The sequence below is a fragment of the Acanthochromis polyacanthus genome, chromosome 20 (assembly GCF_021347895.1).
Source record: "Acanthochromis polyacanthus isolate Apoly-LR-REF ecotype Palm Island chromosome 20, KAUST_Apoly_ChrSc, whole genome shotgun sequence".
In the NCBI taxonomy this organism is placed as follows: domain Eukaryota; kingdom Metazoa; phylum Chordata; class Actinopteri; family Pomacentridae; genus Acanthochromis; species Acanthochromis polyacanthus.
Genome location: NC_067132.1, coordinates 31411373 through 31431481, shown reverse-complemented (window position 1 = coordinate 31431481; position 20109 = coordinate 31411373). Strand labels below are relative to the sequence as shown.

The 20109-nt window shown below is 42.7% G+C and overlaps 2 protein-coding genes across 3 annotated transcripts; one reads left to right on the top strand and one right to left on the bottom strand.

Moving 5' to 3' along the window:
- Positions 1-1100: 1100 nt before the first annotated feature.
- rheb (Ras homolog, mTORC1 binding) lies at positions 1101-6911 on the bottom strand. Of its 2 annotated transcripts, none has more exons than XM_022218213.2 (8): positions 6751-6911; positions 5116-5187; positions 4969-5036; positions 4292-4374; positions 4127-4183; positions 3831-3878; positions 2405-2486; positions 1101-1649 (listed from the first exon to the last, which is right to left on the bottom strand). In XM_022218213.2, exons 1-8 carry the CDS (start codon positions 6800-6802, stop codon positions 1557-1559), a joined length of 555 nt encoding a protein of 184 aa, XP_022073905.1. In that variant the 5' UTR covers positions 6803-6911; the 3' UTR covers positions 1101-1556. The 2 variants fall into 2 exon arrangements, with proteins under 2 accessions (XP_022073905.1, XP_022073904.1); XM_022218212.2 differs by having other exon boundaries at positions 6759-6898.
- A 154-nt stretch (positions 6912-7065) lies between these two features.
- On the top strand, positions 7066-16779 carry eci2 (enoyl-CoA delta isomerase 2). The gene is made up of 11 exons (XM_022218210.2): positions 7066-7229; positions 7925-7983; positions 8761-8864; positions 11935-12033; positions 12449-12640; positions 13114-13183; positions 14004-14106; positions 14388-14508; positions 14786-14875; positions 15024-15167; positions 15424-16779. The coding sequence occupies exons 1-11, from the start codon at positions 7174-7176 to the stop codon at positions 15577-15579; spliced, it is 1194 nt and encodes a 397-aa protein (XP_022073902.1). The 5' UTR covers positions 7066-7173; the 3' UTR covers positions 15580-16779.
- Positions 16780-20109: the final 3330 nt, after the last annotated feature.

Sequence of the window (20109 nt, the reverse complement as noted above, 5' to 3'; positions counted from 1 at the left end):
AAAGTGCTTGGCAGCAGCTTTGTTATTCACCGACCACGTTTCAACAAACAGCTGCTGTGTTTCCCAGAGTTTCGCTTTTTACTCGTTAATTTCACCTTAATTCATATTTTCATTTTCAGGACATCAAACGTTTTTAGATTATCTGAGTCGGTCTGGTTTATATTCAGTCTCTGAGGAAAAATCATGGGAATATTTTTGAGCAAACATCCGGCGTTTGTCTTCTGTTTCCATCTCTGATGTCAAACCGGCTGTGAATAATAATATTTTAGCAGATCAAAATACCCTTAAACTGTGATTTTAGTGTCACTTGGTAAAAGAACAAATTACTGCAAAAATAATTATACTTTGTGTTGATTTTTATGTACAGTAAAATTGTTTACATATTATGGTCAAACATTCTAAAAGAAAAATAGTGTTTGTAAAATTAATGATTTTTAAAGATTTTTTAATTGACCTTAATTAAGATCACATTAGCCACTCCTTCAGCCTAAATAAGATAATGTTAGCAGCTACTTTGGTCTCAAAAAGATAATGTTAGCCTAAATAAAATAATATTAGCCACTACTTTAGTTTAAAAAAGACAATATTAGCCACTACTTCAGCCTAAATAAGATAATATTAGCCACTACTTTAGCCTAATTAAGATAATGTTGGTCACTACTTCAGCCTAAATAAGATACTAGCTAAAAAAAGATAAGCTGGACTGTGAGCCTCAAGATATTACATGCTACTTTAGCCTGAATAAGATCATGTTAGGTGCTACTAGCGTTAAAAACATAACATAAGCTTTTACGTTAGCCTCAACAAGATAACGTGAGCTGCTATGCAAGCCTAAGAGATAACATTAGTTGCTACTTTAGCCTAGCTTAGATAGCATTACCTGCTACATTTGTCTAAACAAGATGACAGAAGTGATGCTAGTGTACAGATAGCCTTAGTTGCTACTTTAGCATAAAGTATGTTTGATAGAAGACGCAAGTCTGCTTGTTTTTTAAAACTATTTTTGGAGGATTCTGGGTTTTTTTTTTTAAAAAAAGGTTTCGGAAGTAACAACACTCCTTCAGATGAAGGTTTCATTGTCAGTAAAAACACTGAGCAGCTTTTAGCCAAACAACAGAACACAGCTTTAATGAGAACAATCATAAAAACACAAATAGTTCCTCTTCCATATAAAAAGTGCTTCTCACTGTTAGAAATATAGAAGTCGAGGGGAGTTCAGGTAGCAGCCTCAACTCATATCAGAAACAGCTCATACTCAAACCGATGGAACAACAGGGAAATGTTAGGAAACCCTGGAAGAGACTCTTCAAATCAAAACAGCATTTTCTTTGTCCATGCATTGTTTTCTGCTGGCGTCTCCACATGTTCTGGTTTATGAGCCGGACAAACCAGACTCCATTAAAGTAACACCGTGCTTCTGGTTGTTGTTGTTGTTGTTTAGAGTGTCGACTGTTTTTACAGGTTAACGTTAAATACACAGATTTTTGAACAGAGTCTTGTGTGAGCGTTCAGAACATGTGAGACCAACAGCGGAGGTTCTGTGGATGGTGTTGGAGCTACATCATAGAACAGGGAGTCCGACCCGCCGGCTGACCCGCCTCCATCTTCTCTACCTCCAGGATCATCCTCCTGAACACCTCCACCGCCGTCTGAGGAGACACACCTGGAGACTCAGTGAACTTACATCCTCCAGACAGTGTAAGCTGCTACTTTAGCTTAACTAGGACAATGTTAGCCACCACTTTAGCTAAATAATATCATGTTTGCTACTACTTTATCCTAAATAAGATCATGTTTGCTGCTACTGTAGCCAAAAAAGACATACTAGCCTCTACTTTAGCCAAAAATGATCATGTTAGCTGCTACTTTAGCCAAAAAAGACCATGCTAGCCGCTACTTTAGCCAAAAAAGTTGTGTCACCTGCTACTTTAGCCTAATAAGATAATGATTGCCATTACATTAGCCTAAATAAGGTAATTTTGCTGCTACCTAAGCCTAAATAAGATCAAGTTAGCCACTATTTTAGCCTGAATAGGTTATGTTAGCGGCAATTTTGGTCTGAATGGGACAATGTTAGCTGACAGCAAACAGCTGACAGCCTCAAGAAGATAACATTCACTACTACTTCAGTCTAGTAGTGTAATTTTACTTGCTATTTTAGCCTAAACAAGATAATGCTACCTGCTACTTTGGTCTAAATACGATAATATTAGCTGCTACTTTAGCCTGAACAAGATATTATTAGCTGCTATGCTTTAGCCTAAATAAGCTAAGGTTAGCCTAAACAAAATTGCATGAGTTGTTGAAGATAACTTTGCTGCTTCTTTTGTTTAAAAAAGCTAATATTTGCATATAGAGATAAACTTGGATGGTTCTGGTTTTGTCTCCTCGTTTCTTCGCTCACCTGGTTTTCTTTGGCTGAAGACTCGAGGAAGGCAGCGTTCCACGACTCGGCCAGAGCTTTGCCCTCCTCGAAGCTGATCACTCTGCACAACAACAACAGTTTTCAGCTTTAACTGCATTACCACACAATTATTTAACTTTGACAAAAACCTTTAGAAAAAAATAGAAATGTTAGCTGCTATTGTCACCGAAATAGGATAGTGCTAGCTGCTGTTTAGCCTAAATAAGATAATGTTAGCTGCTATTTTAGCCTTAATAAGATGATGCTAGCTGCTATTTTAGACTAAATAAGATGTTAGCTGCTGTTGTAGCCTAAATTAGATAATGTTAGCTGCTATTTTAGCCTCAATAATACAATGCTAGCTGCCGTTTTGCCAAAATAAGACACTTAATAGTTTACCCTAAATAAGATAAATTTAGCTTCTAATTTAGCCTAAATAAGATCATGCTAGCTGCTATCGTAGCCTAAATAAGACGATGTTTGCTGCTATTTAGGCCTAAAAAACTCATGTTAGCGTCTACGATCAAAATATTTATTTTTCTACATTAATGTCTAAATTGTTCACACTTTTCTGCATTAATATCTAAATTACATTGTCTTACTGTCAGGGACCTCTCCTCATCCCATCCCCACCTGACATCCCTAAAGACCCCTTTTCCCTACCCTTCTCCTCTGTTCCTCTGCCTCTGTGTCTCTGTTCCTCCCCTTTGGTCTCCCATCCACTCCTCTACCTCTGTCTTCCCCTGCAGTATGGCACCTGAGTGGAGTTTGGCTTCTCAGCTGACTCCACTCAGGTAATCAACCACATCCACGGGTCCTGGGCAGCTGGAAGACATCTCGTTGATTACCACCTCTGCAGTAAAGACCGGCTCATCCTTCCAGTCCCCGCCAGATTGTCAAACCTGACTACCACGTCAGTTTGCTCTCTAGCTGCGCTGTTTTCTCCTGCGTGTTTTCAGGGACCAAAACTATTATGTTTTTCTCCTTTCTCTTCGCCCAGAGGATCTAGCTGTCCGGATCCCCTCCTGCCCTGCCACCCAAACGGTGACCCACTCTGGTTCCCCGCCTCAGCTCCCTCCTGCTTCCCCTTTGGCTTCCCCCTGTCCGGGCCTCCCTGACCAGTCGTCCCTGACTGGACCTTCGGACCCCCTTGGCCGGACCTCCGAGTCTCCCTGACTGGCCCTTCCTGACCGGACCTCCGGATCCCCCTAACCGGACCTCCCCGACCACACCTCCCTGACCGGACCCCCCTCTGCTCACCTGTCCCCAGCTCCGTCACCCCTTCCCTGATCTCCACCTCACCTCACCCTCCAAGAACCCCTCCTGACCTCCCTCACCCCTTCCCTTAATAAAGTCCTCCACAACCTTCCTCGGCCTCGACCATGTGCTCTCTGTTTAGGTTCTTCTCCGAGACCGTGACACTTACCTCTCCATGTGCAGGTCCTTCTTGTTCCCAACTAAAATAATTGGGACTCTGGAGAGAAACACAGAAGTCAGTTAATCATTAGTTATTTAAGTGGATTAGTTAGTTAATCAGTCCGACTTGTTAACGAGGAAAGTAAAACTGTTCACGGCTCAGTTTAGAACCATGTTCATCAGTTAGACTGATTCAAATCACAGCTTTGGCTCTTTGAGTTTCTGAAGTGTTGTATTTTAAGGTTTATTAGAGTTTAGAGTCATTCGACACTGAAGAGATGCAGAATGAGAGGTTCATGTACATACTGGACGTTTCCCACCATGTCCAGCAGCTTCTCATGGATCACTCGGACCACCTCGAAACTGCAGAAGATAAAGACAATGAAGACAGCTGGAGAGGAACATCTACTGACAACAAACGCCTGAACTCCTCTGTGACTCTGTGTCTCAGAGGTAAGAGGCTGAATTCACCTTTTGTAGGACGTCACGGAGTAGATGAGGATGTAACCGTCAACGTCAATGGTGTAGCTCTGAGGGAAGATGGAGTATTCATCCTGCAATGCAATCGGATAATATCCTGGTTATTCAGGACCTTTATGGGTTAATATCCAGATTATTCACTCTTCTTTACATTAATATCCAGAATATTGAGTTTTTTTCTGTAAATATTCAGGTTTTTGACACTTGTGTGCGTTAGAATTCCAGTTTATTGGCAGTTTTTTACATTAATATTGAGATTATTGACAGTTTTGTGTGTTACTATCCAGGTTTTTTTACTTTCTGTTACATTAATATTCAGATTATTGGCAGTTTTTTACATTAATATCCAGATTTTTGACACTTTTGTGTTAAAAATCCATGTTTTTGACTTTTTATTACATTAATATTCACATTATTTAAATTTGTGTGTGTTGATATCCAAATGATTGACACTTCTGCGTGTAAATATCCAGTTTATTGACACTTTCAAGCTTTAATATCCAACTTTTGGACATGAATATCCAAATTATTGACAGCTTTTTTACATTAATATCCAGATTGTTGTCCTTTTAATACATTAATATCCAGATTATTCACACTTTCTCGCTGTGACGTCCAGGTTTTAGACAGCGTTGTGCTCATGTCCAGGTTACCTGGAGGGGCCTCACCTGTCCAGCCGTGTCGACCAGCTGCAGGTTGTACTCCTGACCGTTCACCGTCATCGTCTTGGTGAAGGCTGAGACACAGTTTCAGTGAGTTAGTGAGGAGGAAAACAGCACGAGCAGTGAAAGGCAGAGAGAATGATGTTTGCTTACTGTTCTCTATGGTGGGATCATAGGAGTCGACAAACTGACCCTCCACAAACTGGATGGTGAGAGAAGACTTCCCTGAACACAGAACACATCTGATATGAAAGTTAGAACAGCATAAAGCCTCTATAAATGATGTATTATTGAATATATTTATCGTAGTGCTGCAGAAGTGGACTCTTCTTAGCCCTGCTGTCGTCCTGCAGGTCAAATTAACCCGTTTTAAGGTTTGGAAATGTGGGAAAAAAATTAGATTTTCACGGTGAAACTTGCTGATGTCCACATTTCCAACATTTTTGGGAAATCTTTGTACAGTTTTTGGCATAAAAAAGAGAAATCTTAAAAATGTTTCTTTCAGAACATTCACATAAAAATTTTTACTAATATTTTGAAAATATTTACAAGAATTTTCTTGCCAAAGTAGGGTTTTTTAAATTAAACTTTTAAGGGAAACTTTTAAGGAATTATTGGAATTTTCTTCCTGAAGGTTTTGCAAATTTTCAGAAAGTTGTGGAATTTTTGGCTGAATTTTTGGATTTTTTTCAGACAAGAAAACGACATTTTTCAGTGCCTGTAAATGAGGACAGCAGGAGGGTTCAAATGTGTGAATGTCTTTAGAAGCAGCAGCCTAACATGCAGTACAAACACTGATATATGAGCAGAAATACACGGACAAGTGAACAACTGCCGAATTATTTATCATAGATGTGACGATAAGTTTCTCTGAAGAACCTAAAAAGACTCTTTCACGTCAAAGTGAGAACAGGTTTGTACAAGGAGTTGACAATCATTAAAAATAAATAAAGTGACTCTTCTGCATTTTTTATCTTCATTAAACTGATATCACTTTGCAGAAATTTGTTTTCACTTTGACATGAAAGAGCCTTTTTTGTACGAATAATTTCTGATGGATAAGTCCTGATAAGTCCTCAGAGGTGGATTTGTAGAAGGATCACAATCAGCTGATGTAGTGTTCACTGGTTGTCATGGTTACAGTGACGCTGTGCTGCTATCTGGGAATGATACAGAAATCTTTAACTAATCCATGGATCCAGACTATAAGCTGCATCGCTGATAAAATCTGATCACTTGGTCCTTGTGTCATTTCTGACCTTCCCTAAGTTTCATCCAAATCCGTTAGTCTGTTTTTGAGTGATGTTGCTGACAGTCAGACGCTGGTCGTCACATATCTCCACCACATTCCTTGGTGGAGTAATTAAATTGTGAATGAATGTTGAAGAGCATTAAAAGCTGAGAACGTCCAGGAGGGTTATTCTCTGTCCTCCTCCCTCACCCTGCCTGGTGGAGGCAGACAGCCGGCCTCTCTGAGCCTGGTTCTGCCACAGGTTTCAACCAGAAGCCACTTAAAATGACACATATTTAAACAGACCTCAGCTGAGATGGAACCGGCTCAGGAACCAGAGGCAGCATCAGGACCACATCTGTCACTCTGTCTGATTGGCTGCCAGCTAACCAATCCCAGCGTGGATCCCATTAAGGTTGCAGGTAGAGGCTGCTGTCTCTAATTACACCCCAGATGTTGCAGCAGATCGCCCTCTGGTCTCTGCTGCTTCTGTCTCCCCTCCTGTCAGAACACCTGAGCCGGTATTTACTGCAGGTACCGACCTGACGAGGACTTACCCACCGACCTGTAGCCCAGCACGGCGATTTTCCGGGATTTTGGCAGCGGCATGGTGTGATTTGGGGCATCCAGACGAGCGGACGGAGCATCAGAGCCTCTGCATCATCTCCCCGGAGCGGGCCGGACCCGGCAGCGAGCCCCCCACGCTGATTGGACACGCACACGCGAAGAGGCGGGCCTTTGTCGTCAGCGCGCCTTGCGTTTGGTTCAAAACGGAGCCCGGCCCCTCCCGGTTCCCGAAGCCGTCGATCATTGGACAGATCACAGTGGCTTCAGCCAATCGGAGAGCGGAAGACGGCGGAGCGGGCGGGACCAGCGGTGTAAACAGCAGCTCATATATTAGCTCGGCGGCGGCTAAGCTAGTTAGCTCTCCCCTCCCTCGGTCCGTCCCTCCGCTCTTTGGACCCCCGGATCTGGATTAAATGGCTGGCGTGGCCCTGCAGTGCTGCTCTCTCTGGCGCTCAGTCAGATTCAGAAGGTAAGGGCAACGTCAGCTCATTTAAAGCCATGTTTCCACATTTGAAGCGACTAATTAGCAGTTTAGCCGCTCGGTGCGTTGAACTCTGGACGGGGTCAGTTTAGATGGAGAACTAAAGGTTAGCTTCACTGGAGGAGTTTCTTCACCCAGCTAAGCTGTAGCTTCCTCTAGTGAAGCTAAAGGTTAGCTCGGCTGTTAGCATCCACAGGGAACCAGTTATCTGTTCGGCTAGCTGCTGTTAGCCCGTTAGCCGCTACCCAATGAATGATGAGCTAGCAGGGAGCACCGGCTGCTCCAGGTATTAAAAACAAAGAGAGACGAGCTGAGCTGCCATGGTTTAGTCCGTGAAGCTTTATTTCGTTTGCTTATTTATTTATTTACTTAACGCAGACGTGTTTAGTTTGTTGTGAACCAGAAACAGGTTCTGCTCCAGGAGCTGAGCTGTGACCTTTGTTCCAGATTCCAGCTGGCCTGGAATCAGCCGCTCGGTTCACCTCCAGGACAAATAAACAGAAATAAAGAGGAACAAAACTTACTGAAAACACAAACCAAACAGTGTCGGCTGGCTGTGCACCTGTGTTAATGCTATAAAGTGTCATTAGCTGGGATGTCATGGCATTGAAGAGTGCCGCTTGTTTCCATGACGGTTCATTAATCAGGTTATGTTTGATCATTTCTCCCCTTCCTGTGTCCAGTTTGGTCACTTCCACCGTTCCCAGACTGAAGATCCACACCACAGCGTCTCCTATGATGGGTGAGTGTCCACACCATGTCCCGCTTTTATCGTCGTGGGTCTTTTTTTGATCATTTTGAGTCCCATTTGTCCTTTAGTGGGTTATATTTTGTCGTTTTCTGTCTCAGGTTGGTCGTTTTGTGGCCCCTTTGTCATTGTTTTATGTCCATTCTCTGTTGTTTTACATCTTGTTTTGCATTTTGTGTCTCGTTTGGGTTATTTTCTGTCTCATTTTTACCGCCCAGAAAAACTGCGTTTTCCAGAAGATATTGTTTTCAGCTGCATGGTCTTGCTTGCTTGTTTGTAACAATTTGGTTTCCGTGCGATAACTCGATAAAATATTGATGTAGCCTCACCATATTTGGTACACAGGTGTACCATAATAAGACACAGGTCAAGTTCGAATTTGGTGACCGTGACCTCATTTTCAAGGTCACAGGGGTCATCTTTGTCCCCGGGCGGTCCAAGTTTGGTAAAACTTCTTGTTTCATTTTGTGTCTTTTTTGGGTTGTTTTCTGTCTCATTTTTGTCGTTTTGTGTCGTGTCTTGATAGTTTTACGACAGTTTTCCCATGTTGTCTCCTCATCCTGTAGACGTTCTTCTATCTCCATGTTTCCTCTCTACTCTGCTCATCAGTAGATGTTTCGCCATGCTGAATGGATCTCCAACGACTTGTGGTCGATTTGTTATTTGTGTCTTGTTTTCTGTCTCATTTTTGTCATTTTGTGTCTCGGTTCTGTTGCGTTATGCCTTGTTTGTATCGTTTGGTGTCATTTTGCATCTCTGTGGTGTTTTCAGCTGCCACCGTGGAGCAGTTCGAGCAGGCCAAGAGCAAACTGTCGACGCTGAAGAACGATCCGGGGAACGAGGTCAAACTGAAGATGTACGCTCTGTTCAAACAGGTGGGAGGATTTTAGAAACTGTCCTGAAGGTGTCCTGTGGTTCTTTCATCCAGTGCTGCTCTTCCAGGTTCACAAACCTCCATTTAACCCTTTGAGGTCCCAGCAGCAATTAAAGACTGTTATGTCTCATTTCTCCTCTCTGTGGGCTCATTTCTCCTCTCTGTGGGCTCATTTCTCCTCTCTGTGGGCTCATTTCTCCTCTCTGTGGGCTCATTTCTCCTCTCTGTGGGCTCATTTCTCCTCTCTGTGGGCTCATTTCTCCTCTCTGTGGGCTCATTTCTCCTCTCTGTGGGCTCATTTCTCTTCTCTGTGGGCTCATTTCTCCTCGCTGTGGGCTCATTTCTCTTCTCTGTGGGCTCATTTCTCCTCTCTGTGGGCTCATTTCTCTTCTCTGTGGGCTCATTTCTCTTCTCTGTGGGCTCATTTCTCCTCGCTGTGGGCTCATTTCTCCTCTCTGTGGGCTCATTTCTCCTCTCTGTGGGCTCATTTCTCCTCTCTGTGGGCTCATTTCTCCTCGCTGTGGGCTCATTTCTCCTCTCTGTGGGCTCATTTCTCCTCTCTGTGGGCTCATTTCTCTTCTCTGTGGGCTCATTTCTCTTCTCTGTGGGCTCATTTCTCCTCGCTGTGGGCTCATTTCTCTTCTCTGTGGGCTCATTTCTCCTCTCTGTGGGCTCATTTCTCCTCTCTGTGGGCTCATTTCTCTTCTCTGTGGGCTCATTTCTCCTCGCTGTGGGCTCATTTCTCCTCTCTGTGGGCTCATTTCTCTTCTCTGTGGGCTCATTTCTCTTCTCTGTGGGCTCATTTCTCTTCTCTGTGGGCTCATTTCTCCTCGCTGTGGGCTCATTTCTCCTCGCTGTGGGCTCATTTCTCCTCTCTGTGGGCTCATTTCTCATCTCTGTGGGCTCATTTCTCATCTCTGTGGGCTCATTTCTCCTCTCTGTGGGCTCATTTCTCCTCTCTGTGGGCTCATTTCTCCTCTCTGTGGGCTCATTTCTCCTCTCTGTGGGCTCATTTCTCCTCTCTGTGGGCTCATTTCTCATCTCTGTGGGCTCATTTCTCCTCTCTGTGGGCTCATTTCTCCTCTCTGTGGGCTCATTTCTCCTCTCTGTGGGCTCATTTCTCCTCTCTGTGGGCTCATTTCTCCTCTCTGTGGGCTCATTTCTCATCTCTGTGGGCTCATTTCTCATCTCTGTGGGCTCATTTCTCCTCTCTGTGGGCTCATTTCTCCTCTCTGTGGGCTCATTTCTCCTCTCTGTGGGCTCATTTCTCCTCTCTGTGGGCTCATTTCTCCTCTCTGTGGGCTCATTTCTCCTCGCTGTGGGCTCATTTCTCCTCTCTGTGGGCTCATTTCTCATCTCTGTGGGCTCATTTCTCCTCTCTGTGGGCTCATTTCTCCTCTCTGTGGGCTCATTTCTCCTCTCTGTGGGCTCATTTCTCCTCTCTGTGGGCTCATTTCTCCTCGCTGTGAGTTAATTTTCCTCCTATAGTGTCGTTTTTCCACATTGTGGTGCCATTTTTCCTCACTAAAGAATAACTTTTTCTCGTTTAAGGGTGTTTTTTCCTCACTGTCGTGTAATTTGTCATGGCTCATTTCCTAACTCTGGCTTTTTTTTCTCACCGTGGTTCATTTTTAATCTAAAGTCCTGCAGCTCTGTGGAACCAGAACATGAAGAAGGTCGGGCTGGACCAGAATATCTGAATATTCGGTCGTTACAGTGGTATCTGAATATTTATTTTGAGATCGGATTATTCGATTACAAACTCCCCCCTCTCCCCCGTCAGACGATCCGACCTGAATATTGGGATATTTGTCATTAATCAGGGTGAATATCTGGAGGTCACAAATTGCTTTTCGGACCAGTTCTAGAAGGAGAGAGAGCTCAGAGATGGAAACCAGTTTAATTTATTTGACTGTTTGTTTCACAGAAATTCATAAAACCTGGAATCACCAACAGTTTTTCACCATTTAGAGTTTTATCGCCTCAAAGAAAAAGTTGTTTGTTTCATTTTTGGTTGTTTTGGGTCTCGTTTGTGTCTTTTTGTCTTGTGGTGGTTGTTTTTGTCTCATTTCTATAATTTTGTGTCTCATTTCATTCATTTTTCTCCTCAGACTGTAGATACTGAACTATTTCCATGTTTTCAGCGTTTTCTTTCTACTCTGCTCATCAGTTCTAGAAAAATGTTGAACATTTGGGTTTTAAATTTAGAATCAGAATCGTAGTTTTTCTTAGTTTTCTTGTTATTGTGGTGAAAAAGGGCATTTATGAAATTACTTTAAATGGCCATTAATAAAGACCAGAGTATTGATTTCACGTATTTGTAGTTTATAAGATGGTGATCGTTCTGAGAGCTGCGCTTGTTTCACACATGAACAGACAGCAGAGGGCGCCAGAGTTCACAATGAAGTTTACAGTTTGAACTTCCTGGAAGGGTCTAACAGGAACGTCCTACCATAGACTGTATATAAAGATGGACGGAGCATCTGGCTCCAGAATTGAAGCCCACACAGAAGTGTCAAAAACTTGCAATATCACGCCGTCCACTAGGGTTGCCTCCAAAAAGCTTTTTCTCCATAGACCCCAATTCATTTTGGGAAAAAATAAAATGTGATAGACTGATGTTCTACAGCTCAGGATTTTTTTCCCGTTAGTTTTCATGGTCAAAATGAGAGATCAGGTGGCCGATCTTAAAATTAATCAGTACTGAATTTTAAATAAATCGTTAAAGTGGGCGGAGCCAGGGGGCGTGGCTATACTTGATAGACAGCAACAGAAGCCTCTGCGGTAAAATGTGGGCGGGATAAGAGAGTCCTCAGCCAATCCTGCCCCTAGTTGCTCTCTGGTCCAGCCTGTTTGACACTTTTTACGTCACTGGCTCCAAAAATCTAAAACGGCGACCAGGAAGTAGCAAAATCCGGGCTTCATTTTCTTGGCGTTGAAACCAACGGGGGACGTCACGGTTAGTTCACGCCTGCGTCTGACAAACTGAGGAGATGGTTTGAGTGTGATCATGACCCAGATGTTTTGTGTTGTTAGAAAGGAAAATAAAATGTGTCGTCCTCCTCCTGCAGGCCACTCAGGGTCCCTGCAACACTCCTAAACCAGGCATGCTGGACTTTGTGAACAAGGTGAAGTGGGACGCGTGGAAGTCTCTGGGCTCCATGTCACAGGTACGACTGCTTCATGATCCGTTTAGAACTACAGCCGCTGAGATTCATCATCCATTAATCACTGCTTTCATAAAAACTGTCTAAATTCTGTGATTTTGGCTTTTTAAATGTGGATAATTTCTGGTTTCTGTTGTCCTCTACAATTATAAACTGTTTGTTTGATGAACAAAACATTGATAGATTTGATAGAGCAAAGACAAGGTGGACTAATCCAGAAGATAATAGTTCTCTGTTTTTACATAAGAAAAGGAATGATGGCAGTAAACCACCTGGAAACTGGTGGAATCAAAGCTTGACTTTATATTTTAACTGAATTGTTGGATAAAATGTTTTTGTTTGTGAAATGTAAAAATAAAGTCATTATTTCCACGCTGCTGGTCGGCAGGTTGTATGATGTCGTATCTGCTCCTCTCAGGACGAAGCCCGGCAGCAGTACTGCGACCTGGTCGGCTCCCTGGTGGCGGCAGAGGGGGGAAGCTCCGCCCAGGTGGCCGCACAGCCTGCTGGGAGCGAGGCGACCTACGAGACGCTGCTGGTCACCACGGAGGACAACATGACCACCATCAGACTGAACCGACCACACAAGAAAAACGCCATCACAACCGAGGTACGCCTGTCTGAAGCAAGCTTCATGAGAGGGTCAACGAGACACAAAGCTACACAAACAGGACATAAAACAACAAAAAAACACAGAACTGAGACAAAAATGACAAAAACAAGACCCAAAGCTACACAAACAGGACACAAAACAAACACAGAACTCAGACAAAAACTACAAAAAAAAGACACAAAATGACAAAAATGATGCACAAAATGACAGAAAGGAACCCAAAGTGTTTGTAGCAGTTGTAAAAATGTAAATAATGGCATGTTGATTTATTTTTGTGTCAAAAAAGTGAACTTTGTTTCTGATTTCTGTCATTCTAAAAAAAGTAAAAAGACTTCTACGACTTCAGAGGATCAAAATAAAACCCTAGGAAACAGAAAGTCAGGCTGTTTTCTAGCACGGATGCTCTTATTTGAGGATCTTCAGTGTTGGGTTTTGCTCTCTTTCACTCCTACTTCCTGGTTTTCTTACAGATGTACAACGACATCGTTGCAGCTCTGGAGCAGGCGGCGAAAGACGACTCGGTCCTCACAGTTTTTACCGGTACAAACACAAAGCACGCTTTAAGTTCCGTTGAGCTAACGGCTTCAAAGAGTCTGATCGGATGAGAGCATATCGAAGAACAACACGACGAATGTACAAATAATACCACAGTAGTAATCAGCAGCAACACACAGTCGGATTGTGTTTGGTTTGTTTCATGTTTTTCTCATTTTGTGTCATTTTTCTCATTTATCATAGTTTTTCTCATTTTGTGTCATAGTTTTTGTCATTTTTTTCATTTGGTCATAATTTTTCTCATTTTATATAATCGTTTTTCTCATTCCCATAGTTTTCTGATTTCGTGCCAATTCTCATTTTTTCACCTTTTTTGACAGAATGAGAAATGGGGAGATAGATGGGTTGGTGGATGGAGAACAAACAGAACAATGAACAGTTTGGAGGTCAAGATAAAGTAGAACCGGTACAGAAACCAGTGGAACCGGTATAGAAACCAGTGGAACCGGTACAGAAACCAGTGAGATCCAGTAGGATCAACAGTCTCAGCTGAAAATCAAGGAGATTATCCAGTTGTTGGACTGTTGGAGGGGTTTTGTTTTCTACTTCTGTGTCTTGTTTTTGCATTTTTCTTCCTTTCATGTTTTTCATGTCATCTGTTATAAATGTAGATTTAAAAGGAAATTGTGCAAAAGGTGAAAAAAACGCAAAATCACCACAAGACGTAAAATCACTGCCAGTGCTTCTGTCAAAGATGTGAAATTCACCACAAAGATGGCCTTTAAATGGCAGCAAATATGCAAAATGACCACAAGAAGAATGGATCAATCAATATTAATCAATACGTGGACCTTGTTCCTGCCAGGTGCCGGGGATTTCTACTGCAGTGGAAACGATCTCTCCAACTTCACCAAGATCCCAGAGGAAGGAGTGGAGCTGATGGCCAAACAAGCAGGAGATCTGCTGCGGTCAGTCAGCCATCAGTCCATTGATCCATCCATCCATTGATTGATTGATTAGCAGTGAAAGAAGTAGCCGTGCTGTCAGACTCAGAGGAGGAAAACATGAACCACAAACTAAAGCACTGAATGTTGTTTATCTACTTTGACATCTTGGGACTATTTAGGATGTTTTCAGGATGTTTGGACGGTCGATAGAACCTCCTTAATGATCCTTTCTAAGCTGTCGGACAGAAAGAGAGCACTAACCTGATGAAAAGACGCCAAACTGAACACAGTCTTCTCTGCAGGAACTATGTGAACGCCTACATCGACTTCCCAAAGCCGCTGGTTGCCGTGGTGAACGGACCGGCAGTAGGAATCGCCGTCACTACACTAGCACTGTTTGACCTGGTCTACGCTACAGAGAAGGTAAACAAACAAACAGGGGGTTCTGTGATGATGAACAGACTGAAGTTAGATCCAGATTTTCATCAACGACTGAATCCAATCACTGGGATTTTACAATAGAGCCATTAGAACTCAATCATGTAGTTTGGTTCTTTATAGATCTGTTAAAAATAAACACCAACGTGAGTTAGTGTTCTCCATCTGTTTTATGGTTCCTCCAGTGTTCCATATCTGATGTTTTCATGAGGACTGATGTTATGAATGGAATGAGTGATTAGCGGTGGATTCTCTGTTCCAGGCCACGTTCCACACTCCGTTCAGTCAGCTCGGTCAGAGCCCTGAGGCCTGCTCCTCCTACACCTTCCCCAAGATGATGGGCGTTGCCAAGGTAACACACAAACACAACACGGTTAGTTAGAACCCTTGATCTGTCCTGGTCCTGTTGAAGACGTTCTTCGTCACAGCTGCTGTTAAGAAGTAAAGTAATGATAGGTAAGAACCATCAGAGAGCTTCAGTGTGGACATTTGTTTTTCAGGCCTCAGAGATGCTGCTGTTCAATAAGAAGCTGACGGCGACTCAGGCCTGTGAACTCGGACTCGTCACCGAGGTTTTCCCTGAAAGCAGCTTCCAGTCGGAGGTGTGGTCCAGACTGAAGGCCTACGCCAAGCTGCCTCCCAACGTAAGCACACATCATTCAGAGCAGCTGCTGACAAATACATGGACCAGAATGACTCAAAATGTGTCCAAAATATCACAGAACTGGTCTTACATGGCTTAAACCTGCCCAAGATGACTTGAAACGTGTTCAGAATGACTCAAACTTTGTCCAGAATGCTCCAAAATGATGTAAAGTTTGTCCAGAATGACCTGAAGCTTGTTGGAGATGAGTTGAAAGCGTGTGAATGACCTGAGGTGTCCGTCTGTCTGTCCATCAGTCCCTGGCTCTGTCCAAACAGCTGATCCGGTCCATGGAGAAGGATCGTCTTCACGCCGTGAACGACGCCGAGGTGGAGCTTCTGGTGGAGCGCTGGACGTCTGACGAGTGCGTCAACGCCATCATGAGCTTCTTCCAGGCCAAATCCAAACTTTGACGCATCCTGAGGTCTGGTTCTAATAAAAGCAGTTCTAATCAGTTGGTTCTTCTGCTGGAGAACGTCATTAATTCTGCCTTTACCTTCACCGTGTCGTGCACCTCGAGAACAGAGAAAACAGGACTCTAACAAAACCCAGAACATCCAGCTCTGACCCAGCAAACATCTGTAGGAAACACACCTGGACTCAGAACCTGTTCTGTTTGTTCCTTCTGACGTGGAACCATTGAGTGTTTAACTCTAGATATCAACTGGACGATATTCTCCTCTAGATGGGACCAGTAGGACCTTAGACTAGCGGTTGAGGTGTTTCTGGAGGTAACGATCATCTCTGAAGTGTCCAGAAGAGTCGCCCTCTGGTGGCCGTTGGGAGGAACGCAGCTGAAGGTTCTCCTGTTTTAGTTTCAGATCCAGAAACTTCCTCCGTCTTTCTTCAGCTCTGATCTGTCTTCAGATTTGTTTGCTCAGAACTGTCCTTTCTACAGAAAAACGCCAACAAATTCAAAGCCTAAAACCTAAAATAACACATTCCATCAGAGTTCTCCTCCTCCAGTCAGTATTTAGTAGAACTTCTGATCCTGGTGGTCTCCATCAGTCTGAACATCTGGACCTCCTCCTTCTTCATAAACAGTTAAACTCTGTCAGGTTCCTCAGGGATCCTGATCAACAGAACTTTGGCTGACGGCGCCCCCTACTGGTGACGCTACGCAGCTCAAGGAAACAAATTTTACAGTATTTTAAAAAATGAGCTTGGACACTTTTTATGGAGATGCAGAAGTTCAGACCTTAGAATCTGATTAGATTCAGGATTTAATTTGGAATTTGACATTTAATTCAGGATTCAATTTAAGATTAAATTCAGGATTTTATTTAGTGTTCAGGATTTAACTCAGGATTTATTTTGAGATTTGATTTAGGCTTCAGGATTTATTTTAATTCAGGATTCCGTTCTATATTTGGGATTTAATTCAGGATTTATCTGAGGATTAGTTCATCTCTTGCTGTGGAAACAGGCGGAGCTTCGTTAACTCGTTTTAGTTTCTGATCTCACTCTGTTCGGACGTTTTTATTTGGTTCCAACAACGACATTGAAGGAGTCGGTTTGTGTTTTAGCAGTTTTTAGTCAAAGTGCCTTCAGCGATTTTAAAGTCTTGATCTTTGTTTGTTTTCTGTCTATTGAATAAAAGTTTTAATTTCTAACTGCAGGATTTTGTCTCGTCTGTGACGTTGGAGAGAAACCCAACAGTTGCGATCACGGCTTTTTATTCCGTAGTCAAATTTTGCTTTTAAATCTGGTTTTATAGGAACTCTTTAGATTGTTGTCGGGCCTCGGCTTCATGATGGTATCCTTTAACAGTTTTTGGTTTTCGTATCTAAAAAACGTCTGTGTTCCGTTTCCCGTCTTTAAACTTCGTCTGAAACGATTTAAACAGTCGATGTTTTTCTGTTTTAACATTTTCTTTCAATCTTCTGGTTAAAGTTCAGCAGTTTAATCATGTTTTCATGGAAATAAACTTTTAAATCTGAAATAAAAGTAAATTAAAACTAAAAGACACTAAAATGGAATCAGGAAAATGTTGAAAATCATTTTTTCTGTTGACTCAGAATAATACGAGAATCAAAATGGAGGAAATGACAAAAACTAAATACAGAGTAAGAAAGCCAGTGACGGTAATCAGATTACTTCTGTTTTCTCTGACATCAGCTTAAAAACCAACAGTTTAAGTAAATAAATGTTCTCTGCTGGTTTTCTTCTCTTCTGTTGAGTTTCTGCTGGTTTTATTTTTGACAGACGCTTCAAACTTTCTCTCCTGTTCCTGAACTAGCAGTTAAAACCGTCCAGCAGGTGGCAGCAGTCAGCTGGAGATGAAGCTCAGGAAGTTCTGACAGGAACAAGTTTAAACTCAACAGATGGGAAATAAAAAGACAAACGTTGAATAGAGAAAAATGAAAATCCCACATTTAAAACAGCAGAACAAATGTTTTAAATCCAACATTCAGACAAAACAGAAAAATTAACGTCTTTAATGATTAATTTACTGTTATTGTTCAGGTTTCTCCTATTTTATTAAATTACTATGAAGATCTGATAAAATCATTAATTTACATTTTAACTGCTGGAATAAATGTAAAATTAAAAACAAAATAATGTTCATAGCAAAAATCTGTTTTGACCATTGATTTTTTTTTTGTTCTTTTGCACCTTTTACTGTAAAAATAAATCTTTTTTGCTTTAAATTAAAGATATTTGCTGCTATTTGTAAGAATTCTGTGTATATTAAGGATATTCTGAATGAGCATGAAGTAGAAGTCCAGTCTGCTTTATGTAAATGAGCTGCAGGTAAACGCACCGTATCCGGACCAGAACGCCACATGTGGGGCGTTTCCAGCTGTGATCCGGTGTGTTTACCTGCAGCTCATTTACATAAAGTAGAGCAGAGATTCCACACATCCTGAAACTGTCCTCAAACATCTAAACTACCCATCAGTGAAATAAAACCAGGACAGATTCAGCTGCTGCACATTATTTCTGCCTCAAATGCTTTCAGAAACACTTTTCCCTGAAGTGTTTTTGTAATAAAAGACAAAGTTTGCAGCCGAGCCGCCATGTTGGTCCGGTTTGAAATCCAGGAGCAGACCAGCCCCGAGTCGATGCGTTTGTCCAATCAGGGGAGGAAAGGAGCTTAAAGAAGGTGTTGAACACAGTTCACCGTGGAGGAGAAGCTTCTAACAGCTGGATCTGAGCACGCATGGTAACATTAGTGTTTTAGAAATAAAAGGGAAAGTTTGTGGCCGAACCGCCGTGTTTATCAGACTCATCTGCTGGACTGTCAGCTCAAAGCTCTGTCAGTGACCATGCTGTGGTCCGTTAGTGACCGGCTGCCGGCTGTGTGATGTTCAGATGCCGTGCGGGAAAATCACATCTAGTGGACACACACCTTTAGCCGCTAACAACAACAGCTAGCTGCTATCAGCTAACCGAGGGTCAGTTTAAAGGCCACTGCTGAGCATCTTTCTCCAGATTTCTTCAACTTCCGCTAACGAAGTGGTCGGAGTCTTGATGGGAAGCAGCTGCTGAAGAGGAATCTAATCCTGCAGATCACAGTTTGGGGAATAATTCCTGGTCAGAATGGGGAACCCTGGACAGGTGTGGAAACATCCAGCTTCCTCCAACGTCTCCCTCCTCAGACTCCACCTCAGAGTTTCTGTGACAGCAGATTTATCTTCACTGTCAGAAAAATCCTCTGGACAGAAAACAACTGGAAATGACCCAAAACAAAGAGACGCAAAAAGACGAGAACGAGACAGAAAGTCTTTAGAAACGGACTAGAATGGATTAAAATAGCTATAGGAAGATTTAAACTGTCCGCAAAGAGACAAAACTACAATAAAGAGACACTAAATTAACAACCTGAATGAAAAACAACACATGACCACACAAAATGACAACAAAGGTGTAAAACTGACATAAAGGGACACCAAACAACCAAAGAGACACCACACCAGCACAGAGACACTCTCATAGACGTGGATGTCCACTGAGCAGAGACAGGAAACAGACCTTCTCTCTCCGGTGGTTTGGTGGAACTGGACACCAGCAGCAGGTTTTCCTCGAACTGTCGGGAGCCAATCAAACAATGACGGCGCTCCCTGAAGGGACCAATCATCAATCAGCCTGAGCAGCCGACACCTGTCAGAGAGGAAGAGGGGGAAGAAAAACCAAAAAGACAAAGACATGAAACGACTAAAAGCCCATGAAAAATGACCATGAGAGGACATATAGTAACTGAAAGTAGGAAAATTCACCCACAAAAACACAAAACATTTTTAAAAACTAGGAAAAAAAATGGCTAAAACTACATTCAAAATAATAAAGAGACGTGAAACCACCACAGTGACCAACAAACTGACAACAAAAAGACTAAAAACAGACACAAAATAAGTAAAACTAGATTTTTCTCAGCCACAGACATGCAGAAAAACTAAAAACAGATCAAACCTCCACACAGAAGAACCCTAGTTTGCGCTCAGCAAACACCTGGAACACTACAGTATTACCCATAGGAGGCTCCCCCTGGTGGAACCACCAGGAACTACAGCAGGTGTTATTAGCGTGTTGTTATTGTTTTGTTGGCATGCTGTTATGTTGTTGGCATGTTGTTGGTGTGTGGTTAGTGTGTTGTCATCATGTTGTTGGCGTGTTGTTAGCATGTTGTCATCGTGTTGCTATTGTGTAGTTGGTGTGTGGTTGGCGTGTGGTTATCGTGTTGTTGGCGTCCTGTTGGCGTGTGGTTATCGTGTTGTTGGCGTGTTGTTAATGTGTTGTTGGCGTGTTGTTTTCGTGTGGTTGGCGCGTTGCCATCGTATTGTTGGCGTGTGGTTATCATGTTGTTGGTGTGCTGTTGGCACGTTGTCATCATGTTGTTGGCGCGTTGTTGGCGTGTTGTTTTTGTGTGGTTGGCGCGTTACCATCGTGTTGTTGGCGTGTGGTTATCATGTTGTTGGTGTGCTGTTGGCACGTTGTCATCA